This window comes from Colletes gigas, unplaced genomic scaffold, assembly GCF_013123115.1.
Source record: "Colletes gigas isolate AHSC1104 unplaced genomic scaffold, ASM1312311v1 Colletes_gigas_Sc00036, whole genome shotgun sequence".
NCBI lineage: Eukaryota > Metazoa > Arthropoda > Insecta > Hymenoptera > Colletidae > Colletes > Colletes gigas.
Window position 1 is genome coordinate 755,777 of NW_025106665.1, and position 18,484 is coordinate 774,260.

The window sequence follows — 18,484 nt, forward strand, 5'->3', positions numbered from 1 at the left end:
TCACGTTTCGTGGACATTCTTCTAACGTAACCAAGGTCAAGATCGCCTTCGAAAGTTATTTGACCCCCGACAAAGCGGTAAATCGAAAAAGGAACTTTCTTTCGCTCTATAAAACTGAACTATTTCTTGTAATTTTGCACGTCTCTCTGATCGATTGCCAATAAAATTGAAACAAACAAATAAAAACACGATTGAAATCTAATTCCATGATAGAACGTTCTTACGAGGACGTTCCCCCCCCCGCGGCGAGAAAAGTACTTCGAGGAATTTTTTATACGATAAACCGTTTTATTTTAATAATGTGTGTGCGTGTATTTTGTACAATATAATAATAATAATTATAGTAGCAATAGAAGTAGTAGAATAATAGTAGTAGAAGTAGTAGTAGTAGTAGTAGAACAGCTGAGAAGTAGTAACAGCCTGTTTTATCTCGCCGGAATCCTCGTCGTTATAGGCTAGGCTCTGTGGCGAAGCGACAGAGCGTCGTCCTCTCGGAACCATTCCGATGTCGCATAAGACTCGAAACGAAAAGCCACCTATAACGACGAGATTCTGGGACAATGGCGCGCCATTGTTGTCTCTACTGCCGCCACGACTATATTCGATGGTTCGAAGGATGTTTCGAGATTGTTTGATGATCGATCGATTGAATTTGCAATTTTCTGGAAGAGGCTTCTATTCCTCCTCTTCCTCCTCCTCCTCTTCCTCCTCTTCCTCCTCCTCTTCCTCCTCCTCTTCCTCCTCCTCCTCTTCTTCACCCTCACCCTCGCCCTCCTTTCCTTCGCCACCTTCTTCCTCCTCCTCCTCCTCCTCCTCCTCTTCTTCCTCTTCTTCCTCGAACTGTGGTTCCTCTAATTCCTCGTCCTCAGCCGCAGCCTTCACGTCTTCTTCGCCCTCTGGAGATTCGGGGTCTCCTGGTTTCTTGCCCGGCCTCTCGCCGAACCACTTCGGCAACTTCGCTGTTATATCGCAAAAAAAGATATCGCGTCATCGATGGTACTCTACTCTTAGCAACGATCGTTTTCTTCGTAGGGCCAGCGAAACGACGACAGCGAGAATTTCTACGTAATTTTTGTTCAAGACCGTTAAGGAAACCGGAATCAATTTATCTTCTACAGATGAAAACGAAGCGTGAAAGCGAGACTCCGTAACGTTGGTCTCTCGATAGAAAAACAGAACCAAGGATTAAAGGTATCGACAGACGCCTTCGATTTGCGCGGAATGGTTTTCTATCCCCTCGCTTTTCATCGAACGGGCCCCTTGAACGCTGACGAAATATACTTCTCTGCGGTCGTTGTAGTTTGACCCAGTTACCAGAAAATACTCTGACCGGTCAGACTTCAAGACTCGCGACTCGAGCAAACGCACACGCTGATACGCGAAATAATAAACGCGCGGGATAAAGCGCGACGCTTTTTACAAATTATCCCGCGATATCAAACCGTCGAGGAATCACGATGTCGCGAATACCAAACGCTCGCGCTTATGCGTTTGCTCGAGAATGATTCAAGCATACATACTCTTCTGGCGACCGAGGAATTGTTCCTTCTGTTGAGTCCATTGCTTCTCCATGGTTTCCTTGAGCTGTTCGGTTAGACCCTGAAACACCAATGGACAAAATGGCATGCTAGGATACATCGTCACACGGGGCGCACTCATCTGGACCCATTCCACGGTTAACGAGATATCGCCGTGTCGACGTCTAACGGAACATTAATGGATCCTATTACACGTATTCCGTTGACGCCCGCCTCGTGACTCGGCCTTTTCAGTTAACAAACCACTTTGGACGACGAGGGGACAACGTAGTCAAACACCCGTTGGCTTATCTTACGATTGTTAATGACCAACTCTTGGGGCACAAATCATTTTACTCTTTCCTTGCATAGACTTAACGTTAGTCACGTGACGAAAGTGTCGGGAGTGTGACAAGTCTGAAACGAAACTAAGTATCTTATCATGGTTTGAGAGTGTGTCGTGGTTCCTTTTGAGACGTAATTGAAATGTAGCCGGTGCGTACGATTCCTTAATAAAACTTTACGAATGAGTGTTCGTCGGGTCTAAGAACTTCCTCGTAGAGTATCTTGCACCTGCTAGTGGAGTTGCATGTGTTCAAGGGTTTGCAGTAAATTTTGTGTGGGTAATCGTGAGCGCTTGTATCATGGAGTGATTTAGATTTGGGCTTTTAAAGAATTGGTAGTATATACACATACTCGGGATCGTAAATGTTCATCGGTTTCGGTGTCTTCGTGGATGTTTGTATCTGTTGTACAGAGGCTTGCAATAAATTTTGGTGATACTATCCATGAGCACTGTATTCGCGTTCGTGTCGGTAATAAATTACGATAAATATCAGAGCAAGCGCGAGTGCTATACTGTGCGAACGAAATAACACGAGCATAGCAACATCTCCGACGGTCTTTGTGCTCCAGATCAACTACTTGCTAAATGGATATCCAACATGAATTAGAAACACGATCGTCGGGACGATCTAGTGGGGCATAAAGGGGGACAAGGGGTTTTCAACGAGCAATGCAAGCAAAAAGGTGATACATTAACAGAGAGCTCGATAGGACTCACTTTTGTTGCGCTTCATGAACTGTTCTGTTTTCTGTTTCCACAGTTTCTCGTTGTACTCCGCTAAAAGCGTGTCATAGCCCTGCGATTCAATTGACATTGTTCACTAATCACTCTTTTTTCTACAAGTACTACTTCCTAACGAGCTATGTCGCTTATTCTTTGTGTTCTATGATCGTCTCTCTTTCTATTATACATCCAATTATTTTTTTTCTTTACTTTAGTCTTGGAATTGTCTACCATTCTAACACGTTTCGTTTGAAAAATTGCAACAAATCGTTGCTAGGACGATACCGTGCCGCGACGTTTCGTTACCAGACCGGAACAAACGTATGAATTTTGAATCCATCTTTGGACATTATTTTTAGTCGTTCGGGTCAGATTCAGGGGCGTCGAATTGGCCAAATTGCTTCCGAGACGGATACATCCGAGTCAGCTGAATATTCGAAGAATCAGCGACTGATTTAATTGGTACAAAAGTATACTTACACCCTCGAACAGTTTCTTTTTATCGTCATAGGACCTGGTATCCACGCGACGTTCGTATTTGGAGGCGACTTGGATCTTGGGCTACGGAAAGAGAAACAGAACTTAATTGTACTGAAAGCGCCCGTTTCATTTCGATTGATTTTCTCGTTTGCTTACAGGGTACTTGCCGGTAAGGGCTTCGGGATCAAGACCTTTCTTCAAGGCTTTGTGCCTCAACTGCTGCTTCTGACGTTCCTTTAATTCTTTAAGCTGGAAAGCAACACAAACGTTCCTTAAAATATTACAAATACTATACATATAAATGTTACTGATTGAGATTGCAAGCCGATCGTGGTACTCACGTCATAGTCCTGGCGTTTCTGTCGTTCTTCAAGATCGTATTTCTCGGTTTCGAGCTTAACTATGGTATCCCAGAGTTCGTTGGCCTTAGACCGGAGCTTCTCAATGGACAAACCATCCATTTCCAAAGGTTTGATACGGATGCTCAGCGAGATTTTCTTCTCCTCTTCGAGCTGTTCTTTCGTTTTGTTGCGCTCCAGTTGCGCCGACGTAAGGTTACCCTATATCGAACGGAACAACACATCGGTAACTGCATAGAACGGATCCGTTACGCGGCGTAACACGGTGAATCTATTTTGCGTATCGATACGAACTGCCAGATCTTTCCTGGTGATGGTGAAGTTGGGTCCCTTCTTGCTCTGATCCTTCATCGCTTGCATCATGGCTTGGCGTTTCTTTTCTGATTCCTCGAGACGCCTGGATAAATGATATTTAAAATTAATGCACGGTCTTTACGCGTCAATCGGAAATAGTCGGGGTAAACAGAAGGGAGCGTACTTTCTCTTTTCCTCGATATCACGTTGTTTCTTCTCCTCTGGAAATTTGAATAAGCGTCAAGAAATCTCCGGATAAAGGAACAAAATCGAATACACTTTGTGCAGAGCATCGAAATGAAAAGGAAATAAAATAAACGTACCAATTTCACGTTGGCGACGTTCTTCCTCCTCCTTCTTTTTCTGAGCCAATCTCTTCTCCTCGTCCGCGCGAGTGATCTTGCGCTTGGCTTGTTTCTCCTGCGTTCGACAAACAAAACGACGATGAAAAATACATGGGGAACACAGCGGGGACGCGGAATCTATGCATAAGAAGCATAACAGAGGTACGCGGAACGGACGTAAGCCGAGCTCGCTGATACGTACCTTCAATCTCTTCAGTTCCTCCTCCTCCTTGGCCCTTTGCTTTCGCCATTCTGCAATGTATTCCTTGAGTTGTTCGTCTAGGTCGCTTCTCTTCTGTTCCTGCCTCTGTGTGTTCCCGGAAACGACATGAATGTAAATACGTGTTGAGGCTAAATCTCTCCGATATCGCGTCTACGAGATCACGGGGATCTCTCCTCACCTTCATAAACTCGGGATTCTCCCCAGAGTCCCTGATGTAGGCCGGAGCGAAAACAAAAGTAACTCTCTTTAGTTCCTGCCGCTCGTCCTCTGAGAGATCTCGCAAGATCTTCCAGAACTCCGTACGCCACTCTCACGTTCCACTTTTTCCATTATTTATTACACTTCATCCATTCTCTCTCGTGGCGAACAATTCTTTCTGTATTCTGTTACGTTCTTCTTTTGCTTTTAATATGTGTATATTCTTGTTTTTTTCTTTTACTTTTCGCCGCAGCCGCGCGTAACAACACGCGTACAGCCACAGACAAACAGACAGACGGCCACACAAACGGACGGACGCACGGACAGACAGAAAGTGTGTAAAGCGCTCGGAGAGAAGAAAATTAGGTGCGCAGTGTAACAAAGAAAAAAAAAATATATATACTTCGGAAAATGAAGGTAGAGCAGAAGGAGACATTAATGAGTTTACAGGAGCTTGGGAAACCGATGAGTTTGCGACGGGGAGGAATCTATTAGGCTCTCGTGGACGGGATATTGGAAAATTGATGGAGGGTTTTACCGAGAATTACGCGGTCACTTGAATTTAAATTTTGTTTCGACTTTAGAGGTCTGCAGCACTGAAATATTAAAGTTCCTCGACGTTCTTTGCTGATGCATTTCTGAGATTCTTGAATTTATCGAAACTGAATATCGCGAACGATGCAATTCAATTATAAAGGACCGTTGTTCGAGGAAATATCGTAATATTTAATGTACAAAAACATTGAATTGACACGATTAATTGCGAATGATAGTATTAATTTGAAGCGATCGTCGAAAAGACAAAAAAACGGTATTTTGTCAGAAATTTGGAAACGCTTCAAAAGTGCAGAGACTCTCGAACACGTGGGCGCGGTACCACAGATCAAATTACGTTACGTGGATCGAATCCAGAATGGCTTAAAAATAAGGGAAGGATCTCTAATTTTAAAGATGATTTCGTGGCGACAAGAAATAGATTAAACGCTCGATATTCTGGATCTCAGGGATTAGAGATACGGGACGTCGGACGTTCGTTTAGTGTTTAGCTGAGAAAAATAAAAAAAAAAGTAATACGAAGCCGCTCGAGAACAAGCGATTAAGCATTTTTTACAGAAGCAATTCAGCAGGTTCGAAGAGAAAACTTGAGAAATCTAAACAGCGCAGAACGAGAACAAGAATAATCGTGTCTGAAACGGTATATGGGCAACGCTCGTCTAAAAACATAACAGCGTATCGATAAAGTTCGTATAGAAACGATAAGAGACAAACGAAACAATAATACTCGATTTATTCGAGTAAAACGTACTTTCACGTAACAACATAGACGATGATAAAGGATAAACGGGATAGAAATGGAGCACAGAGATCTCTAGCACTCACTCTTCTTCTCGTCAGACATTTTCTGCTTCTTTTCCAACTCAAATGCAAGCAACACACAGTCGCCGCCGTTATCAGCGTCGTCGCTGTCGTCGTTCTTATTGTCAATTATTATCCACAACGTAAAAATCCGTAAAAAGCCACAGTCGAAAGCCAAGGAGGCTGGCCAGTTTACATAAAAAATGAGGTATCGACAATCGTGTCATCGCGGAGGGTCACAGAATTCTCGTGCGATTGTCAGCGATTCTGCTTCGACGCCTACGATGATCGTAGACCCCGAGGAAAAATCAGAATTGTTTCATCCGCGGTCGCTTAAATTATCGAACGAAATTCGAAATCGCGAGACTGGACCAAATGGGACCGTCTCCAAATTCTTGTCTCGGTCGATTTAATCCGCGACACGCCGATGAAATCATAAACAGCGTTCAACACCGTTGGCAACGCGACGCGTCATTATGTAACCGCATTATGAAACAATCCGTCGAAATACGCGTTAAAGGAGAGCCCGAAAAACTGACCTCACGATTCCACGAAACATTCAGTGACCCTCCCTAAACGCTTTTAGCCGATCTTTCTGCGACAAAGATACCGAGAACGAGAGGAGGTTTGGCGTGGTAATTATTGGCTGCGGATCGATTGATTATGGCGCAAGATCAACATAATAATTAACAAACGGAGACAAAGGGGGGCGAGGGTACGAAGTCGGCGGTGACAAAAAAAAAAGGAAAAACAACTCCTCGAAACGTAGAGTACAAAAGAAAATGGAAAAAAAATAAAAAACGAAACACGACATCAAATCGTTGGCTTGAACGAGATCAACGAAAAACTGGTGGACTCGTCGATACGTGTGTGTACGCAACGTGTACGCGTACAGGGACACGAAGGATCTATGTACAAGAGCCTTTAGTTAATTCGTGATTAATCGGATGTAGAGAGACAAAAAGAAAAATAACACGAGACGGGGTGAGAAGAGACAGAGAGAAACATGAGCTTGGGGGGCGTGGGGAGGGGAGTGTTGCTTCGAGCACTGATCACGAATTATTAGATTTCGCATTTTGGCAGGATCGAGACTTTGATTGTACGTTCTGTACGGGTAACGGTATTTACGGAACGTCGGACAAACGTAACACGAAAACCAATTTACGCACAACACGGGGAAATGTTTAGTATACACGGTTACGGTATTTACGGAACGTCGGACAAATGGTCGTGACTCAAACTGATTTACACGTAACGGGAGGGTATGTTTAGAATCCACGAACACCGTGAAAGAAACGGGAATTTCGAGGTTCGAGATTTACAAAAAGAAGGTGGCGAACTATTCGGGTGGCGGTGGAAGCAAAGAATTTTTACTGGTCTGCCTAAGTTCGTCTCGCGTCTTGGCATCGAGACTTGGCATTAACTAAACAATGCGCCCGACAATGGTTGCGTTTTTCCACCGAACGGTTTATTCGCTAATTATATTGCACGCGGCGCGCTTCAAACGGACACCGCAGCTTCAGTATAAGAATAAACCGCATTACGTTATCGTACACATATTTATGAAACGTTTGGCAATCGTCCAGCCGACGCAAGTTATATTAGTTGCGTACACCCCTTATGCAACTGCCGCCGTATAATACGGTCAAAAGCCTGAAAACTTTTCGACTAAACAGCCTTGTTGTTTCGCAGAGCATCGAATCGTCTGTAACGTTACACGGTCAAGAACCTCGAGTAAAAAGTGCAGTCGAATGGAATCAGAGTTTAAGAGAAGACGTTCCCACTTATCCATACGTTTATTTCGAACGAGTTTGACACTACGATGCTCAAACTGCTCGTAAATGCGAACCTGTTTTCGAACCGTGAACGCAGAGAAACGAGAAAAATGCTATCGATGAATAGATTATCGTTTCAACGCTAGACAAATCGGAAATGCTATCCTCGATCACCGGGAGAGTCTCGTTCCCGCCAAAAATTCGAACAAAAGCGCGGACTTGTGGGGAGGGTTGTGAGAGCGGCCGAAGAACAAAGAAAATATTATTGACGTGTAAACACCTCGATATTCAACTTACTTTTGGGACGCCCTACCCCTACAAAAAAAGAAAGGAAAGGTACATTAATAACAATGACAATTGTTTCGTCTTTTACGTGAGGACTGCACAAAGCCGCGAAAAAGTGCGTTTCGCTCGCCTTTTCGCTTTTATTCGTTCCGGTTCGAATTAAAATCCTGCCACGATCGGACAAAGAAAGCATCGTTAGAATCGACGACAGCCTGCCGCGTTTCATCCTGCTTTTATCCACTTCCGTTCCCCACCGTTTCTTTACTGCACAGTCGTAGAAAAGTTTCGCGTTCGACGAAACGGGAACGGGTGCACTCGTACGCGCTCACGTTTTACGAGATTTTGATTGGCTTTTTATAGACGACGTAAAAGAGGAGAACAGGCAGCCTACCGTCTCTTTCATTTCGAGGACCTTGTCACACCTACACGTTATACACAAGGTGTATCCTAACACGTGGTACCCACTTCATTGGTGAATTTGGGACGCAAAAATGATGAAAAAAGTTCAAACGTATACTCCTACGATTTCCATAGTAAACAGTACAATTAACTTTACCAAACTATGAGCAAACAATGTTTTCCTTAATGGAAGATTAACAAGCCAATATTACGTCAATTTCTCGGCTAATTGATTGCATGAATTATTGGCAGAAATTCCATTGCGTGTACGTTGCGTATGATTTATGCATGACGGTCCTATTTCAGCCAAACCGCCAGACAATTCTTCAAGGAACGATTTTGCGACCCATTTTCTAACCTGATTTATAAAACGAAATGTAAAACTCTGTGACATCTGTGGACTTTCAAAAATGAAAATAACTCGAGAAGATCGAATGATACGTGTTCGCGCGAATTTTCTTCGCTGTTTTTGTGCCTCGATCCAGCATTGAAGTGGGTCCCATATATTAGCATGCACCCTGCATATAGCTTTTCACAAAAACCTTTCCAATTGGACAGCTCAAAATGCGAGAACAGAACGATCATTATGCGACAGAAATAATGCGCAAAGAGACAAAGAAAGTTAGGTGTGGTGGGGTGTATTCGGTGGCTTTGCCTCGGGTCGATTGAAAAGTGAAACTGATTCGACAACGATCAAAAAGCAGAACCAAAAAAGAAAAGAATTTCCTAAAAACTTTATCGATGCACTCTCCAATAAACATACTCGTGGATGGGAAAAAAAATATATTTTCGTTACTATGCAGGCTGTTTCGTAACTTCGACAACTTTGTTGGAGAGGTCAGGTTGAGGAAAAAATATCATACGAACGGAAGCCCTATTTTAAGTACTCGCGTGACTATAATAGATTACTATCACAATAGAACTGCAAGCTCGTAATCGATTTTTGCTACAATTATTTGTTACTTCTTACATTTTACAAGCTAGAAGCTATTTATGATTCTTTATCACAAGCTTGAGCTCGAATGCACGCGAAACATTAAATTGCTATTGCAATGTTCAGTACAACGTTACTCCAACATTGGATAATCAATAATAAAATGGCCACTTCGCATTAATCTTGTGATTTTATTATAACAGTAATCGAACTATGGTCAGTTATCGAGTACTTAGAATCAGATCTATGTTCCTACAATATATTATTTCCCCAAAGTTATCCAAGTCTCTTATACTCGCGATGAAACGTCCTGTGCGTCGACATTACTTAATCGAGTGGGATTTGAGAAGTCTATTACCAAGAAAAAGAAACAGAGTACTCTGTTTAAAAAATTAATTGCAACATTTAGAATTCCCTGTCACTTTTCAATCGCGTGTATCTTGTTCAGAAACGTGTGAGTGCGTGTAGATGGGTGTCTGTTCCATTCGTAACGACCAATGATGTGTACGTGGACGTGTGTCAGACGGGACAAGGTGGCAGCGATAGACATATTTGTTTAACCATCGACACAACAACAGCGACACAGCACCAAAAACAGAACGATGAAGACAGCGGACGGACCAAACAGAAAAAGTGACGGTCAAAGATGCAAAGAAACGCGTTGTACGAAATCAGCCATCGTTGCTTTCCCTGGTCTTTCGGCTAAGTAAACCTCACCGCGATTCGGTACAAAAAAAAAAACCATAATGACGACAGTACCAATAGCAGTAAACAAAAAAGAAAACTGAAGGGCGAAAACGACTCTTAAATGGGGAAAAAATATTTTGTGGAGCGAGAGGCCCTCACGGAAGTCTAAAAAATACAGCTCGCGATTCGCGTACTCGGTGCTACGATTTACGAATGATTTTAAGTGCAACGATAAAAAAAGGATGGGCGACGCCAACGCGTCTCGTTTCTCTTCCAACGTCGAAACGGAAGAAGTGATTTTTCATCGTCACGGTGGACAAGATCGTTCGAACGCTTGGTTAAAAAATTCCGTTTGCTCGCGCATGGAAACGTCGCGCATACGAATCTTTCGCGAAATTAAAAAAGCTCAGGGAGACAACGCGACGAAAAACAGTGACTGGTCGAACGATGAAACGAGCTTTGAAACGACTCGTCGACGTAACCCAGGGGTGGAGAACTATTTGACATTTTACTTCGCGTTCTGTTCGCGAGGCAAGCAAAAAATAACTAATAACGTAATGGATACAACGTCGTAACAAAGGATTAAAATTATTGCTTTAATGTTTCGCGTATTCCCTTTAGAACTTTAGAAGGAATTGAAATAATCGTTGTCGGAGCATGTGTGACGCATAAACAAAGAAAATATGCAAAAGAGCCGCAGTTTCCCTGTACCTGAGAGAGCCTCTCACGCTCGCGACGAAAAACCAGCGTTATCGTGTTAATAAACGGTCTTACTGCGCGTTAAACGCGACACGGCAATGGAAATTGCCATTTTCTCGCGAATTACCAGAAATTAACGTTGCGAAAAAGAAAAAACGGACACGTTGCTTCCAAAGAATAACCGTGGTACGTAAAGGTTCGCCGGTAATGGTGTCGGCAAGGCGGAGAGACTCGACCGACTGCGCGATTTACGAGAAAAGAAGTCTCGTTAGAGAAGAGAACGTGTATCGATAAGGCGAAAAGAGACGTGAATAGTAAAGGTGAGCAGAGAGAAAGAGAGAAACAGAACGAACGTCTCGCAATAAAAAGAGTCTCATACAAGAAAAACGAAAAAACGAAAAAACGAAAAAAAGAAGAAAGAGAAAGAGAGAAAAAAAAAAAGGAAAAACAAAATACAACATTGCGCGTACAGCGACCAAATGAGAGACAGAAACAGAAACGTAAGAGCCAAATAGCAAACGAACAGATACTGTACCGGATACAAGACAATACAACGGTTAGACGATTAATAAAGAGAAAGTGATAGAGAAAGAAATAGAGAAACAAAGAAATGAACATAGCTGCCCGAACAAGATGGGCGATTTTTACAGCTTACGACGGGAAAAAAAACTTACTCGATCTTCCTCTCCGGGTGCCTTTGATTTTTCGATTTTTTCGATTCGCGCCGCGCGTTGGTCGTTTGGTCGATGGTGATTTTGATTGATTGGTTGGTTTTTTTTTTTTTTGTGTATTGTATGTGGAGATTCGGGCGAGGGGAGAGATGGAGAGATAGATAGAAAAAAAAAAACAGAGAAACGAAGATCATAAACCAAAGTCAAAGATAATGGCTAACGGATCGTCGACGGAATCGATCGCGGTAATTATTATTTTTCGACCCACGATCGTGCTCTCTTTTCGTCGCGTGGAATCGCCGTGAAATATCGCGCGTACGAACGAGATTCCAAAGATCATCGTCGTGCAGCGGAAATATCTCTCCGGAGGTTCGATATCTTCCTTCGACGTTCCCTAAATTGTTTCGCGGAACAATGTCTCAGAAAACTGACTGCGGAGGGAGAAATCGTGTTGAATCGTGGCCTGTGTTCGTGCAAACGAATGACGGAGCTTGGACAAAATTTTACTCCAGCCGAACGGCTGCGCGACGTCGTTTAATTAATATGTAACCAGACGTTCCGAGACACAGACGCCGTTCGTTTGCTCTATTTTCGCGAGAGAAGCACGACTGTTCTAACTTTAACGACCGTTCGAGAGAGATCGCTCTGGACCACCAATCTAATATTTCGGAACTGCTCGCGTTTAAAATGATTCCACAATGTCGCGAAGTTAAATTCCGTATGTATTAATAGCACTGTATCTCTTTTAATGTAATTCAACGATTCGCTAATCACGTAATCCAATATGTCTGTCTGGTATTCGGACGCATTGATTTGTATCGCGACCAAATGTGTGTGTCAACAGCTGCCCGAACGATCAGAAATATTGTTTTTCCACTTTTAAAGCCGCGTAAGCCGGGTGTCCAAGGCGACGCGAAGACAGCGCCAAGAGCACGTCCTATTTCTGTAAAAACGAGCATGTCCGTTCTAATTCTAACCGGGCTCGTACTTGCTGAGCGAGTGCAGTGTTTGATGTCTCGGTGGCTGTGTGCCTATGATCACAAAGTTGCACAAGTTTGTAACACGACAGACAATTATTCGAGTCAATGACGCCGAGCGTATATCGATTAACGAATGTTGGACAAGAACGAATTGCTGTAATAGACGCAGTGTACCATTAGCCCCTGCGATTATATTATATTAATAACGAACGATGAATTCTTTGATCTTTGGAAACGTCTACGTTCTAAATACTTCCCAAGACCGAAACGTTGGAAAACTGCTAGTTGAGACTGGTTTATGTTTCGCTCGTAATAGTTAGAATTAATGGTACGCCGAATTTGTTAGCCCAATTTAATTTTACGCGTGTGTATTATTGTATGAATATGCAAATTGTCTGGCGTAACTGTGCCAGGTTGTATCTTTGAAACAGCTAGAGGCAGAGAAAACGGTGATGAAGTTGAATCAAGTGGGTTTAAATGCTCCATGTACTCGACAAGAAAGTATCAGAAAATTTTACTGAAAACAACTATTAGTTTGAAAGATATTTTGTGCTTCAATATTTACTCCTATCGGCGCCATTATGGGTAGACTTTATACCTTTTAAAATACTACTAAACACTCTCTTGCGAAATATGAAACGTCGTATCGATTGGCATAATGAAAGGAATAAGCCTCCATTACACAAAAAGTGGACAGCAGTTTGCGACTGCACGCGTGCACATAAATGCATAACAGTAATACAGAAATATGGAACATCTAAAACGATTTAATTCAACCTTGTAGTTTTTTTCTGTATCTTCGACTGCTTCAAACGCTCGGTTTGGCCTAGTTTCGCGGAACGTGTATACTTATTAGGGTGAAAACGTTTGAAAATTATTTAGAATCGCTTCTATTATTATCCTCGTTCGGTGGCAAATTATCCAATACACAGGAATCTCCTAAACCAAGATGCAGATTCATCCAGGAGAAAGAGCGATCTCTCTGGAAGTTCGGGAAAATACAGTCGAGACACTGATTCGTAGAAGGGGTGCACCGATCGTCAAAGAGAGATCGAGCGATCGTTGCAATAAACGACACGATGAACGCTAACTTCGATCGCTAAACAAACTTTCACGCTGCTCGTAAGGAGCCTAAACGTCTAAGAGATCAGAACACGAGATCTGGATTCCGCGGTGACTCTGCGCAGTAGTAGCAGACATCTAAACGCAGACAAGCCTCTGGAACTTACTTCCTGGAATAAGAAAACGAGAGAACGTGGACGTTAGATATAATTTCGGGAAATGTTCAACGAAGGATTCGGGAATTACAAGACACTTACGTTTCCTCGACCACCTCCTCCTCGCTGCTGCAAAAGAGAAAACGGGAAACGAAATTTGTTAGTGAACGGTTACAGGCAAACGTACGGGGCTATCAATAAAAAAAAGAAAAGAATCGAAAACAAGAATCAAGGGGTGGTTTTCGGGCAGCGGTGGGGGGGGGGGGCAAAAGGGCTCTTCTACTTGGTTGCACGTTAAAAACGTCTGTCTTGCAACAGTTTCTGTAAAATTCATATCTTATCGCGACTAAGGAACGTTTCATTTGTCACGACATTTTTGGACCCGTCTGTTCACACCACTGAATATAGATCCAAGCCGATTCGACCGAATGATTCATCGTCTGATACATACAGTGTTCGCGTCCATCTGTTTGAATTCTCTGGTTACCAAAATAGACAGACGTTTTGCCTGTACCTGTCAGAATTCATTTCACTGAAACGTACCGATTTTACAGAACGTTCCACTTCTCTTGTACATCGTGAGAACGCAAAACGACGTTTTTAGCGAGCAATTCAATCGGAGTATCGTGCATTAACAACAATTCTTTCAAGACAAAAACACGTGGTCACGACAGGGTTGGGGGGGGGGGGGCGGGGTAGTATACTTTTACAGCAAAATTAAACGGGGTAAGGGTGTTTGAACGTTTCACCGATAACGACGTATCGAACAACGGGAGGTAATTTGTGGGGGGAGAAATATAGTATACGATCGGCACCCAAAATACGGAGATATGTTTCATCTTACGTGAACGCAATCGATTATGTCGGATATTGTTCATAGTGTGAGAACGATCGACACAGGGATCTTGGTTATCCTCGACTTATGTAGCAATCTGATAGTGTCGCATCAAGAATGTAACTAGAAATCTGTGATTCTCGATCCCTGCAAATCACCGCTAACAATAAGAAAGACTGAACGTGATCTATCGACGACATATTGTTTTTACGACGCTTCGTTGGGCTACCGTACTATCTTTTGCTTAAAATTACGCTTCTGCTGAAATGCCCCCGACATTCTCTGGCGCTCGAACGCTTTGTGAAACTCGATTTCATGGATATTTCAAACGACGGGTCTGATCATTTTTCAGGTACCGTCCGATGCACGTGCGCCCGTGTTACGTAACGGCTTGCATTCGCTTCACCGGATCGTTCTTTTTACCAAAATCGTCTTTGAATCGTCTGGTTTTAAACGAAACACGTACGACGCAAAAACCAAAAAGGCAATCTATCGTTAGAATAGAATAAACGATAATCTAAGCGTCGGAGAATGTCGAGAATCACGTCGATTACGTTTCGTAACGTCTCGTGGCGCCGGTTTCGATACTTACGAGTATTGGTCCTCGTCGTCAGACATGTTTGCGGGTGGTTAAGGTGCTGCAACACATAAACAGACCACTGATTAACACAACCTGTCCACGATCGAATATCTTCTAAATCGTTTCACACCGCATTGGATTTTTTTTACTTCTCGATTCACGGTATCGCATCAACGGAATGGACGACCGGAATCATCCGCTCTCGAGCCGGCTCTAACTCGTTCCTTTTCTTATACGAAACGGAAAATCGCCCTGTTGGCGAGCTCTCGATTCGTCGTCGTGCCGCCGTGACGACAAAATACGCGTCGCGTCCCCGCGAGAGAAAAATGTCGGCGCACTCGCGGCGATGAAATTTCGAAAAACCGATAAATCCGATCGTCCCCGTTCGCTCGTACGCGCAGGCGCCCGGGACGCGGTGGTGTACTTCTCGCGAAAAATGTTAAATAAACAAGTGGCCAAGAGAGTAGGTGGGAGAGAGAGAAAAAGAGATAGTGACAGAGTGTGTGTGTGTGTGTGTGAGAGAGAGAAAGAGAAATCGTGCGTGTATGCACGCGATTACGGAGTCATAAATCGAACCTGGCGGGCGCGAGAAAGAAGAAGCTAGAAAAGAAAGGAAGTCGAAGGGGACGAGACGATGCACTGGTGCAAAGGTAATCCGATATTCTGAGGCGAGAAAGAGAGTGCCAGTTTGCTAACCCTGGCCGCAAGCTCGACGTCGCAAGCTCTATAAGGAGCCATCCCCCTTCTCTTCCTCGTCGCTCTAATTTTAGAAAACCGACTCTCTACTCTTCTCTCTCTCCCTTTTTTCCTTTCGCCTCCCTCGCTCTCTATGGCAGTTCCTCCACCTCTTCGTTGATCTCGTCTTCGTTGCCGTTGTCGTCATCGAGCTTTCCGAGCATTTCCTGCCCTCAGCCGGCGAAATCAAACTTCGACTTCGGCATTTTCCTTCGCCCAATACGATAATTTCCTTTGGAAACATACTATCGTTTGTTTCCAACGTACCGGAACGGCTGTACAACTTGTCCACGGATCCTAGACCCGACTGTCTCTAACGTCAATTTATGGGAAATCCAAAATTTCTTTTGGAGGCATCGTTGTCCTTTAAACGCTATTTATACGAATCACTTCGCACATACGCTTACATGCAATTGTGTGCCAAAGGGTGATCACCCTTTAAATAAATAAGATCACGAAATCGTTGACGCAGATCGATAGCACCACGTTCGTTTAAAGTTATGGAATATAAGTATAACCATGTTTTGTTGCACTACTGAATACCATTGATAGAGTGTCGAAAACTCGTGGAATTTATTGGTGTGTCTAGAACATAATCTTTATTCCAACTTGAATGTTATTTTTCTATGTTCATATAATGTCTAGGTACCACGATTGATAAAATAAAAAATGATGTCTGGTTTTATAAATTCGAGATTATTACTGGTTTATCGTAATAAATATGATTATCACTGGACCAATGCTGTACCAAGACTTAAGAACCACCTTCGTCTAACCTGTAACATTAAAATGTCCTGAAGAGGTTCCTAAATCGTAATGTCGAAAATAACGTTCAAGGTATAAAGATTACGTTCTGAATACTTCGATAGATTCCACTCGTTTAAAATTACTCTGTAGCGGGGAGAAAGGCTGTCGTAGATCGGGTTCATCGAGGCACGAAAACGAAAGGAATTTCAGACATTCCGGGCGCTAATTTTACGACTCGCGTCTTATTATGCCGTACAATATGACACGCGTTATGGAAGTAAGGAACAATATTACATAATTACGTACGTCGGACTCGAATGTCTTGAAACGGGATATCCGACGTGCGTTTATAGTTCTCACGGCGCCAACGCGATTCGTTTCTATATCGGTACCGCGAGACCCGCCATATTTAGAAAATGGAAGCAATTTCGTTCTGTGTAGCTCGACCGTCCAGCTCCGAGCGAATATCTCCACGCGAAAGGCAATATTTGAGCACGAAATTCGCGCTGCTATGTAAAAAAACTCGATGCACGTTATTATTACGGAAGGAAATTGCATTCGAACTTGACTATAACAAGTACGAATATAACAAAATACAGACAATTTTAATTTATTTCGCGTCGAAGTCAAAGTGGAGTCTGTAAAGCAGACATTCGTAAAACAACTTGAATCGAGATTGCGTTTATCATTAATTACTACTGCTCGTGTGCATGGTTTTAAAATTCTAGGCAAATAAATTGTGTTTAATATTTCTTTTTGTCAAGTTATCGAGAATGTTTAAAAATAGGAGACACATTTAGGTCATCACTGATATAGGTAACTCGTTACAACCGAGTTCGACAGTACCACGAAAGTAATTTTCACCGGGAAATATTTAACTTGGTCGTTAGCCGGCTAAAACTTATGCAAACACTCGTTAAATTCTCACCGTCCTTCCGCGATACCATTAAAACGAGAACCGTTCGCGGTACAACAGAATCGTCGTCAACTTTCGGACCGTAAATTTCCGGAACGATTAACGGATCACGTGTCTTGACGAGCTGTAAGCTCGTCCTAAAAGGCGGTCGTAGACGAAACCGAGCTCCTCCAGAGTCTCGGAAAGTTCTCCGTGGATTGTTTAAGCATGACCTGAAAACTTATCCGATCCATCGCACGAACTTTCCCTCCCGAACCTCCGAAGTTTCACCTGGAGGGCTAGGCAACGCCGGGTCCGATCTCCAACAGTTTCAGTAGATAAAGTCGTGGCGTGGTCAGGCGTCGGTCGCGCGATACTTTCGATCGCGAACGCCCCGTGGATCCTCGTCAATTTTCACGACGTCCCGTGTACAGCTTCGATCTTTCGCCTCCTGGGTCCTCTCTTGGTCCCTCGGTCCAAGCTAATCGAATTTTTCACTTTTCACACTTTCGTTGCTCTTCGGTCGCGATACCATCGGCAACGAAGACGAGGAGCTTTGGTGATCCGTGAACGCACAAACCATCGCTCACTGGATCGAACCCATGGAAGAACGTGTATACGTGAACGGTACACCACCGAATAGTCACTGATCGACCGATTACGGTAATGCAAAACGAAATGAGCACAATGGAAAAATAGTTTAGGAACTTACACTCGAACGGTGTCAATGTGTGGCAATGTGTGTGGACGTGTGGGTGGGTGGGAGAGTGTGTATGTGGTGGTATGAGGGTTCGCCTCGGGGCACCAGCCGAGCAACAGATGCTTCCAACAGGCACGCACGAAGAGCTTTTGCTGGTGGAATGTGGAGTCCGCGACAGCTCGAGCGGCTCTGAAGTCCTGCGGGCAGAGTCTGGACAGCACCAAGACTCGGAACGATGCCTACACGGTTCGAACGACTCGATCGCTCCCTTTCGTTTCGCTATTAATAGATAGCAGATCCACGTCCGTGGGGCGCGAGCGTGATACGATCCTGGCACGCTACTATTTTCGTCCCTTCTACGATCCCGTGTGGATCGCTCGTTTTCCCGCGGACCCCTTTTCGCTCTGTTCCGCCCCCGCAACGCTGCTGTCCGCCGCGAATCATCGATGAGACCGACAGATTGGAAGGGATAGACGAATTTTGAATACCTTGATTAGGAGTTTAC

At 43.6% G+C, this 18,484-nt stretch overlaps 1 protein-coding gene across 14 annotated transcripts; it reads right to left on the bottom strand.

Annotated features, from left to right (window-relative positions):
* Positions 1–291: 291 nt before the first annotated feature.
* Positions 292–18,288, bottom strand: LOC122402466 (troponin T, skeletal muscle). 14 transcript variants are annotated; one of them, XM_043405273.1, is made up of 15 exons: positions 17,992–18,285; positions 14,915–14,960; positions 13,586–13,616; positions 11,294–11,314; positions 7,913–7,930; positions 4,465–4,495; positions 4,266–4,370; positions 4,043–4,139; positions 3,904–3,940; positions 3,720–3,822; positions 3,408–3,626; positions 3,223–3,315; positions 3,067–3,147; positions 1,521–1,599; positions 292–959 (listed from the first exon to the last, which is right to left on the bottom strand). In XM_043405273.1, the coding sequence occupies exons 6-15, from the start codon at positions 4,468–4,470 to the stop codon at positions 676–678; spliced, it is 1,104 nt and encodes a 367-aa protein (XP_043261208.1). In that variant the 5' UTR covers positions 4,471–4,495; positions 7,913–7,930; positions 11,294–11,314; positions 13,586–13,616; positions 14,915–14,960; positions 17,992–18,285; the 3' UTR covers positions 292–675. The 14 variants fall into 14 exon arrangements, with proteins under 14 accessions (XP_043261208.1, XP_043261209.1, XP_043261210.1 ...); XM_043405274.1 differs by lacking the exon at positions 17,992–18,285 and adding an exon at positions 15,479–15,567; XM_043405275.1 differs by lacking the exon at positions 7,913–7,930 and having other exon boundaries at positions 17,992–18,286.
* Positions 18,289–18,484: the final 196 nt, after the last annotated feature.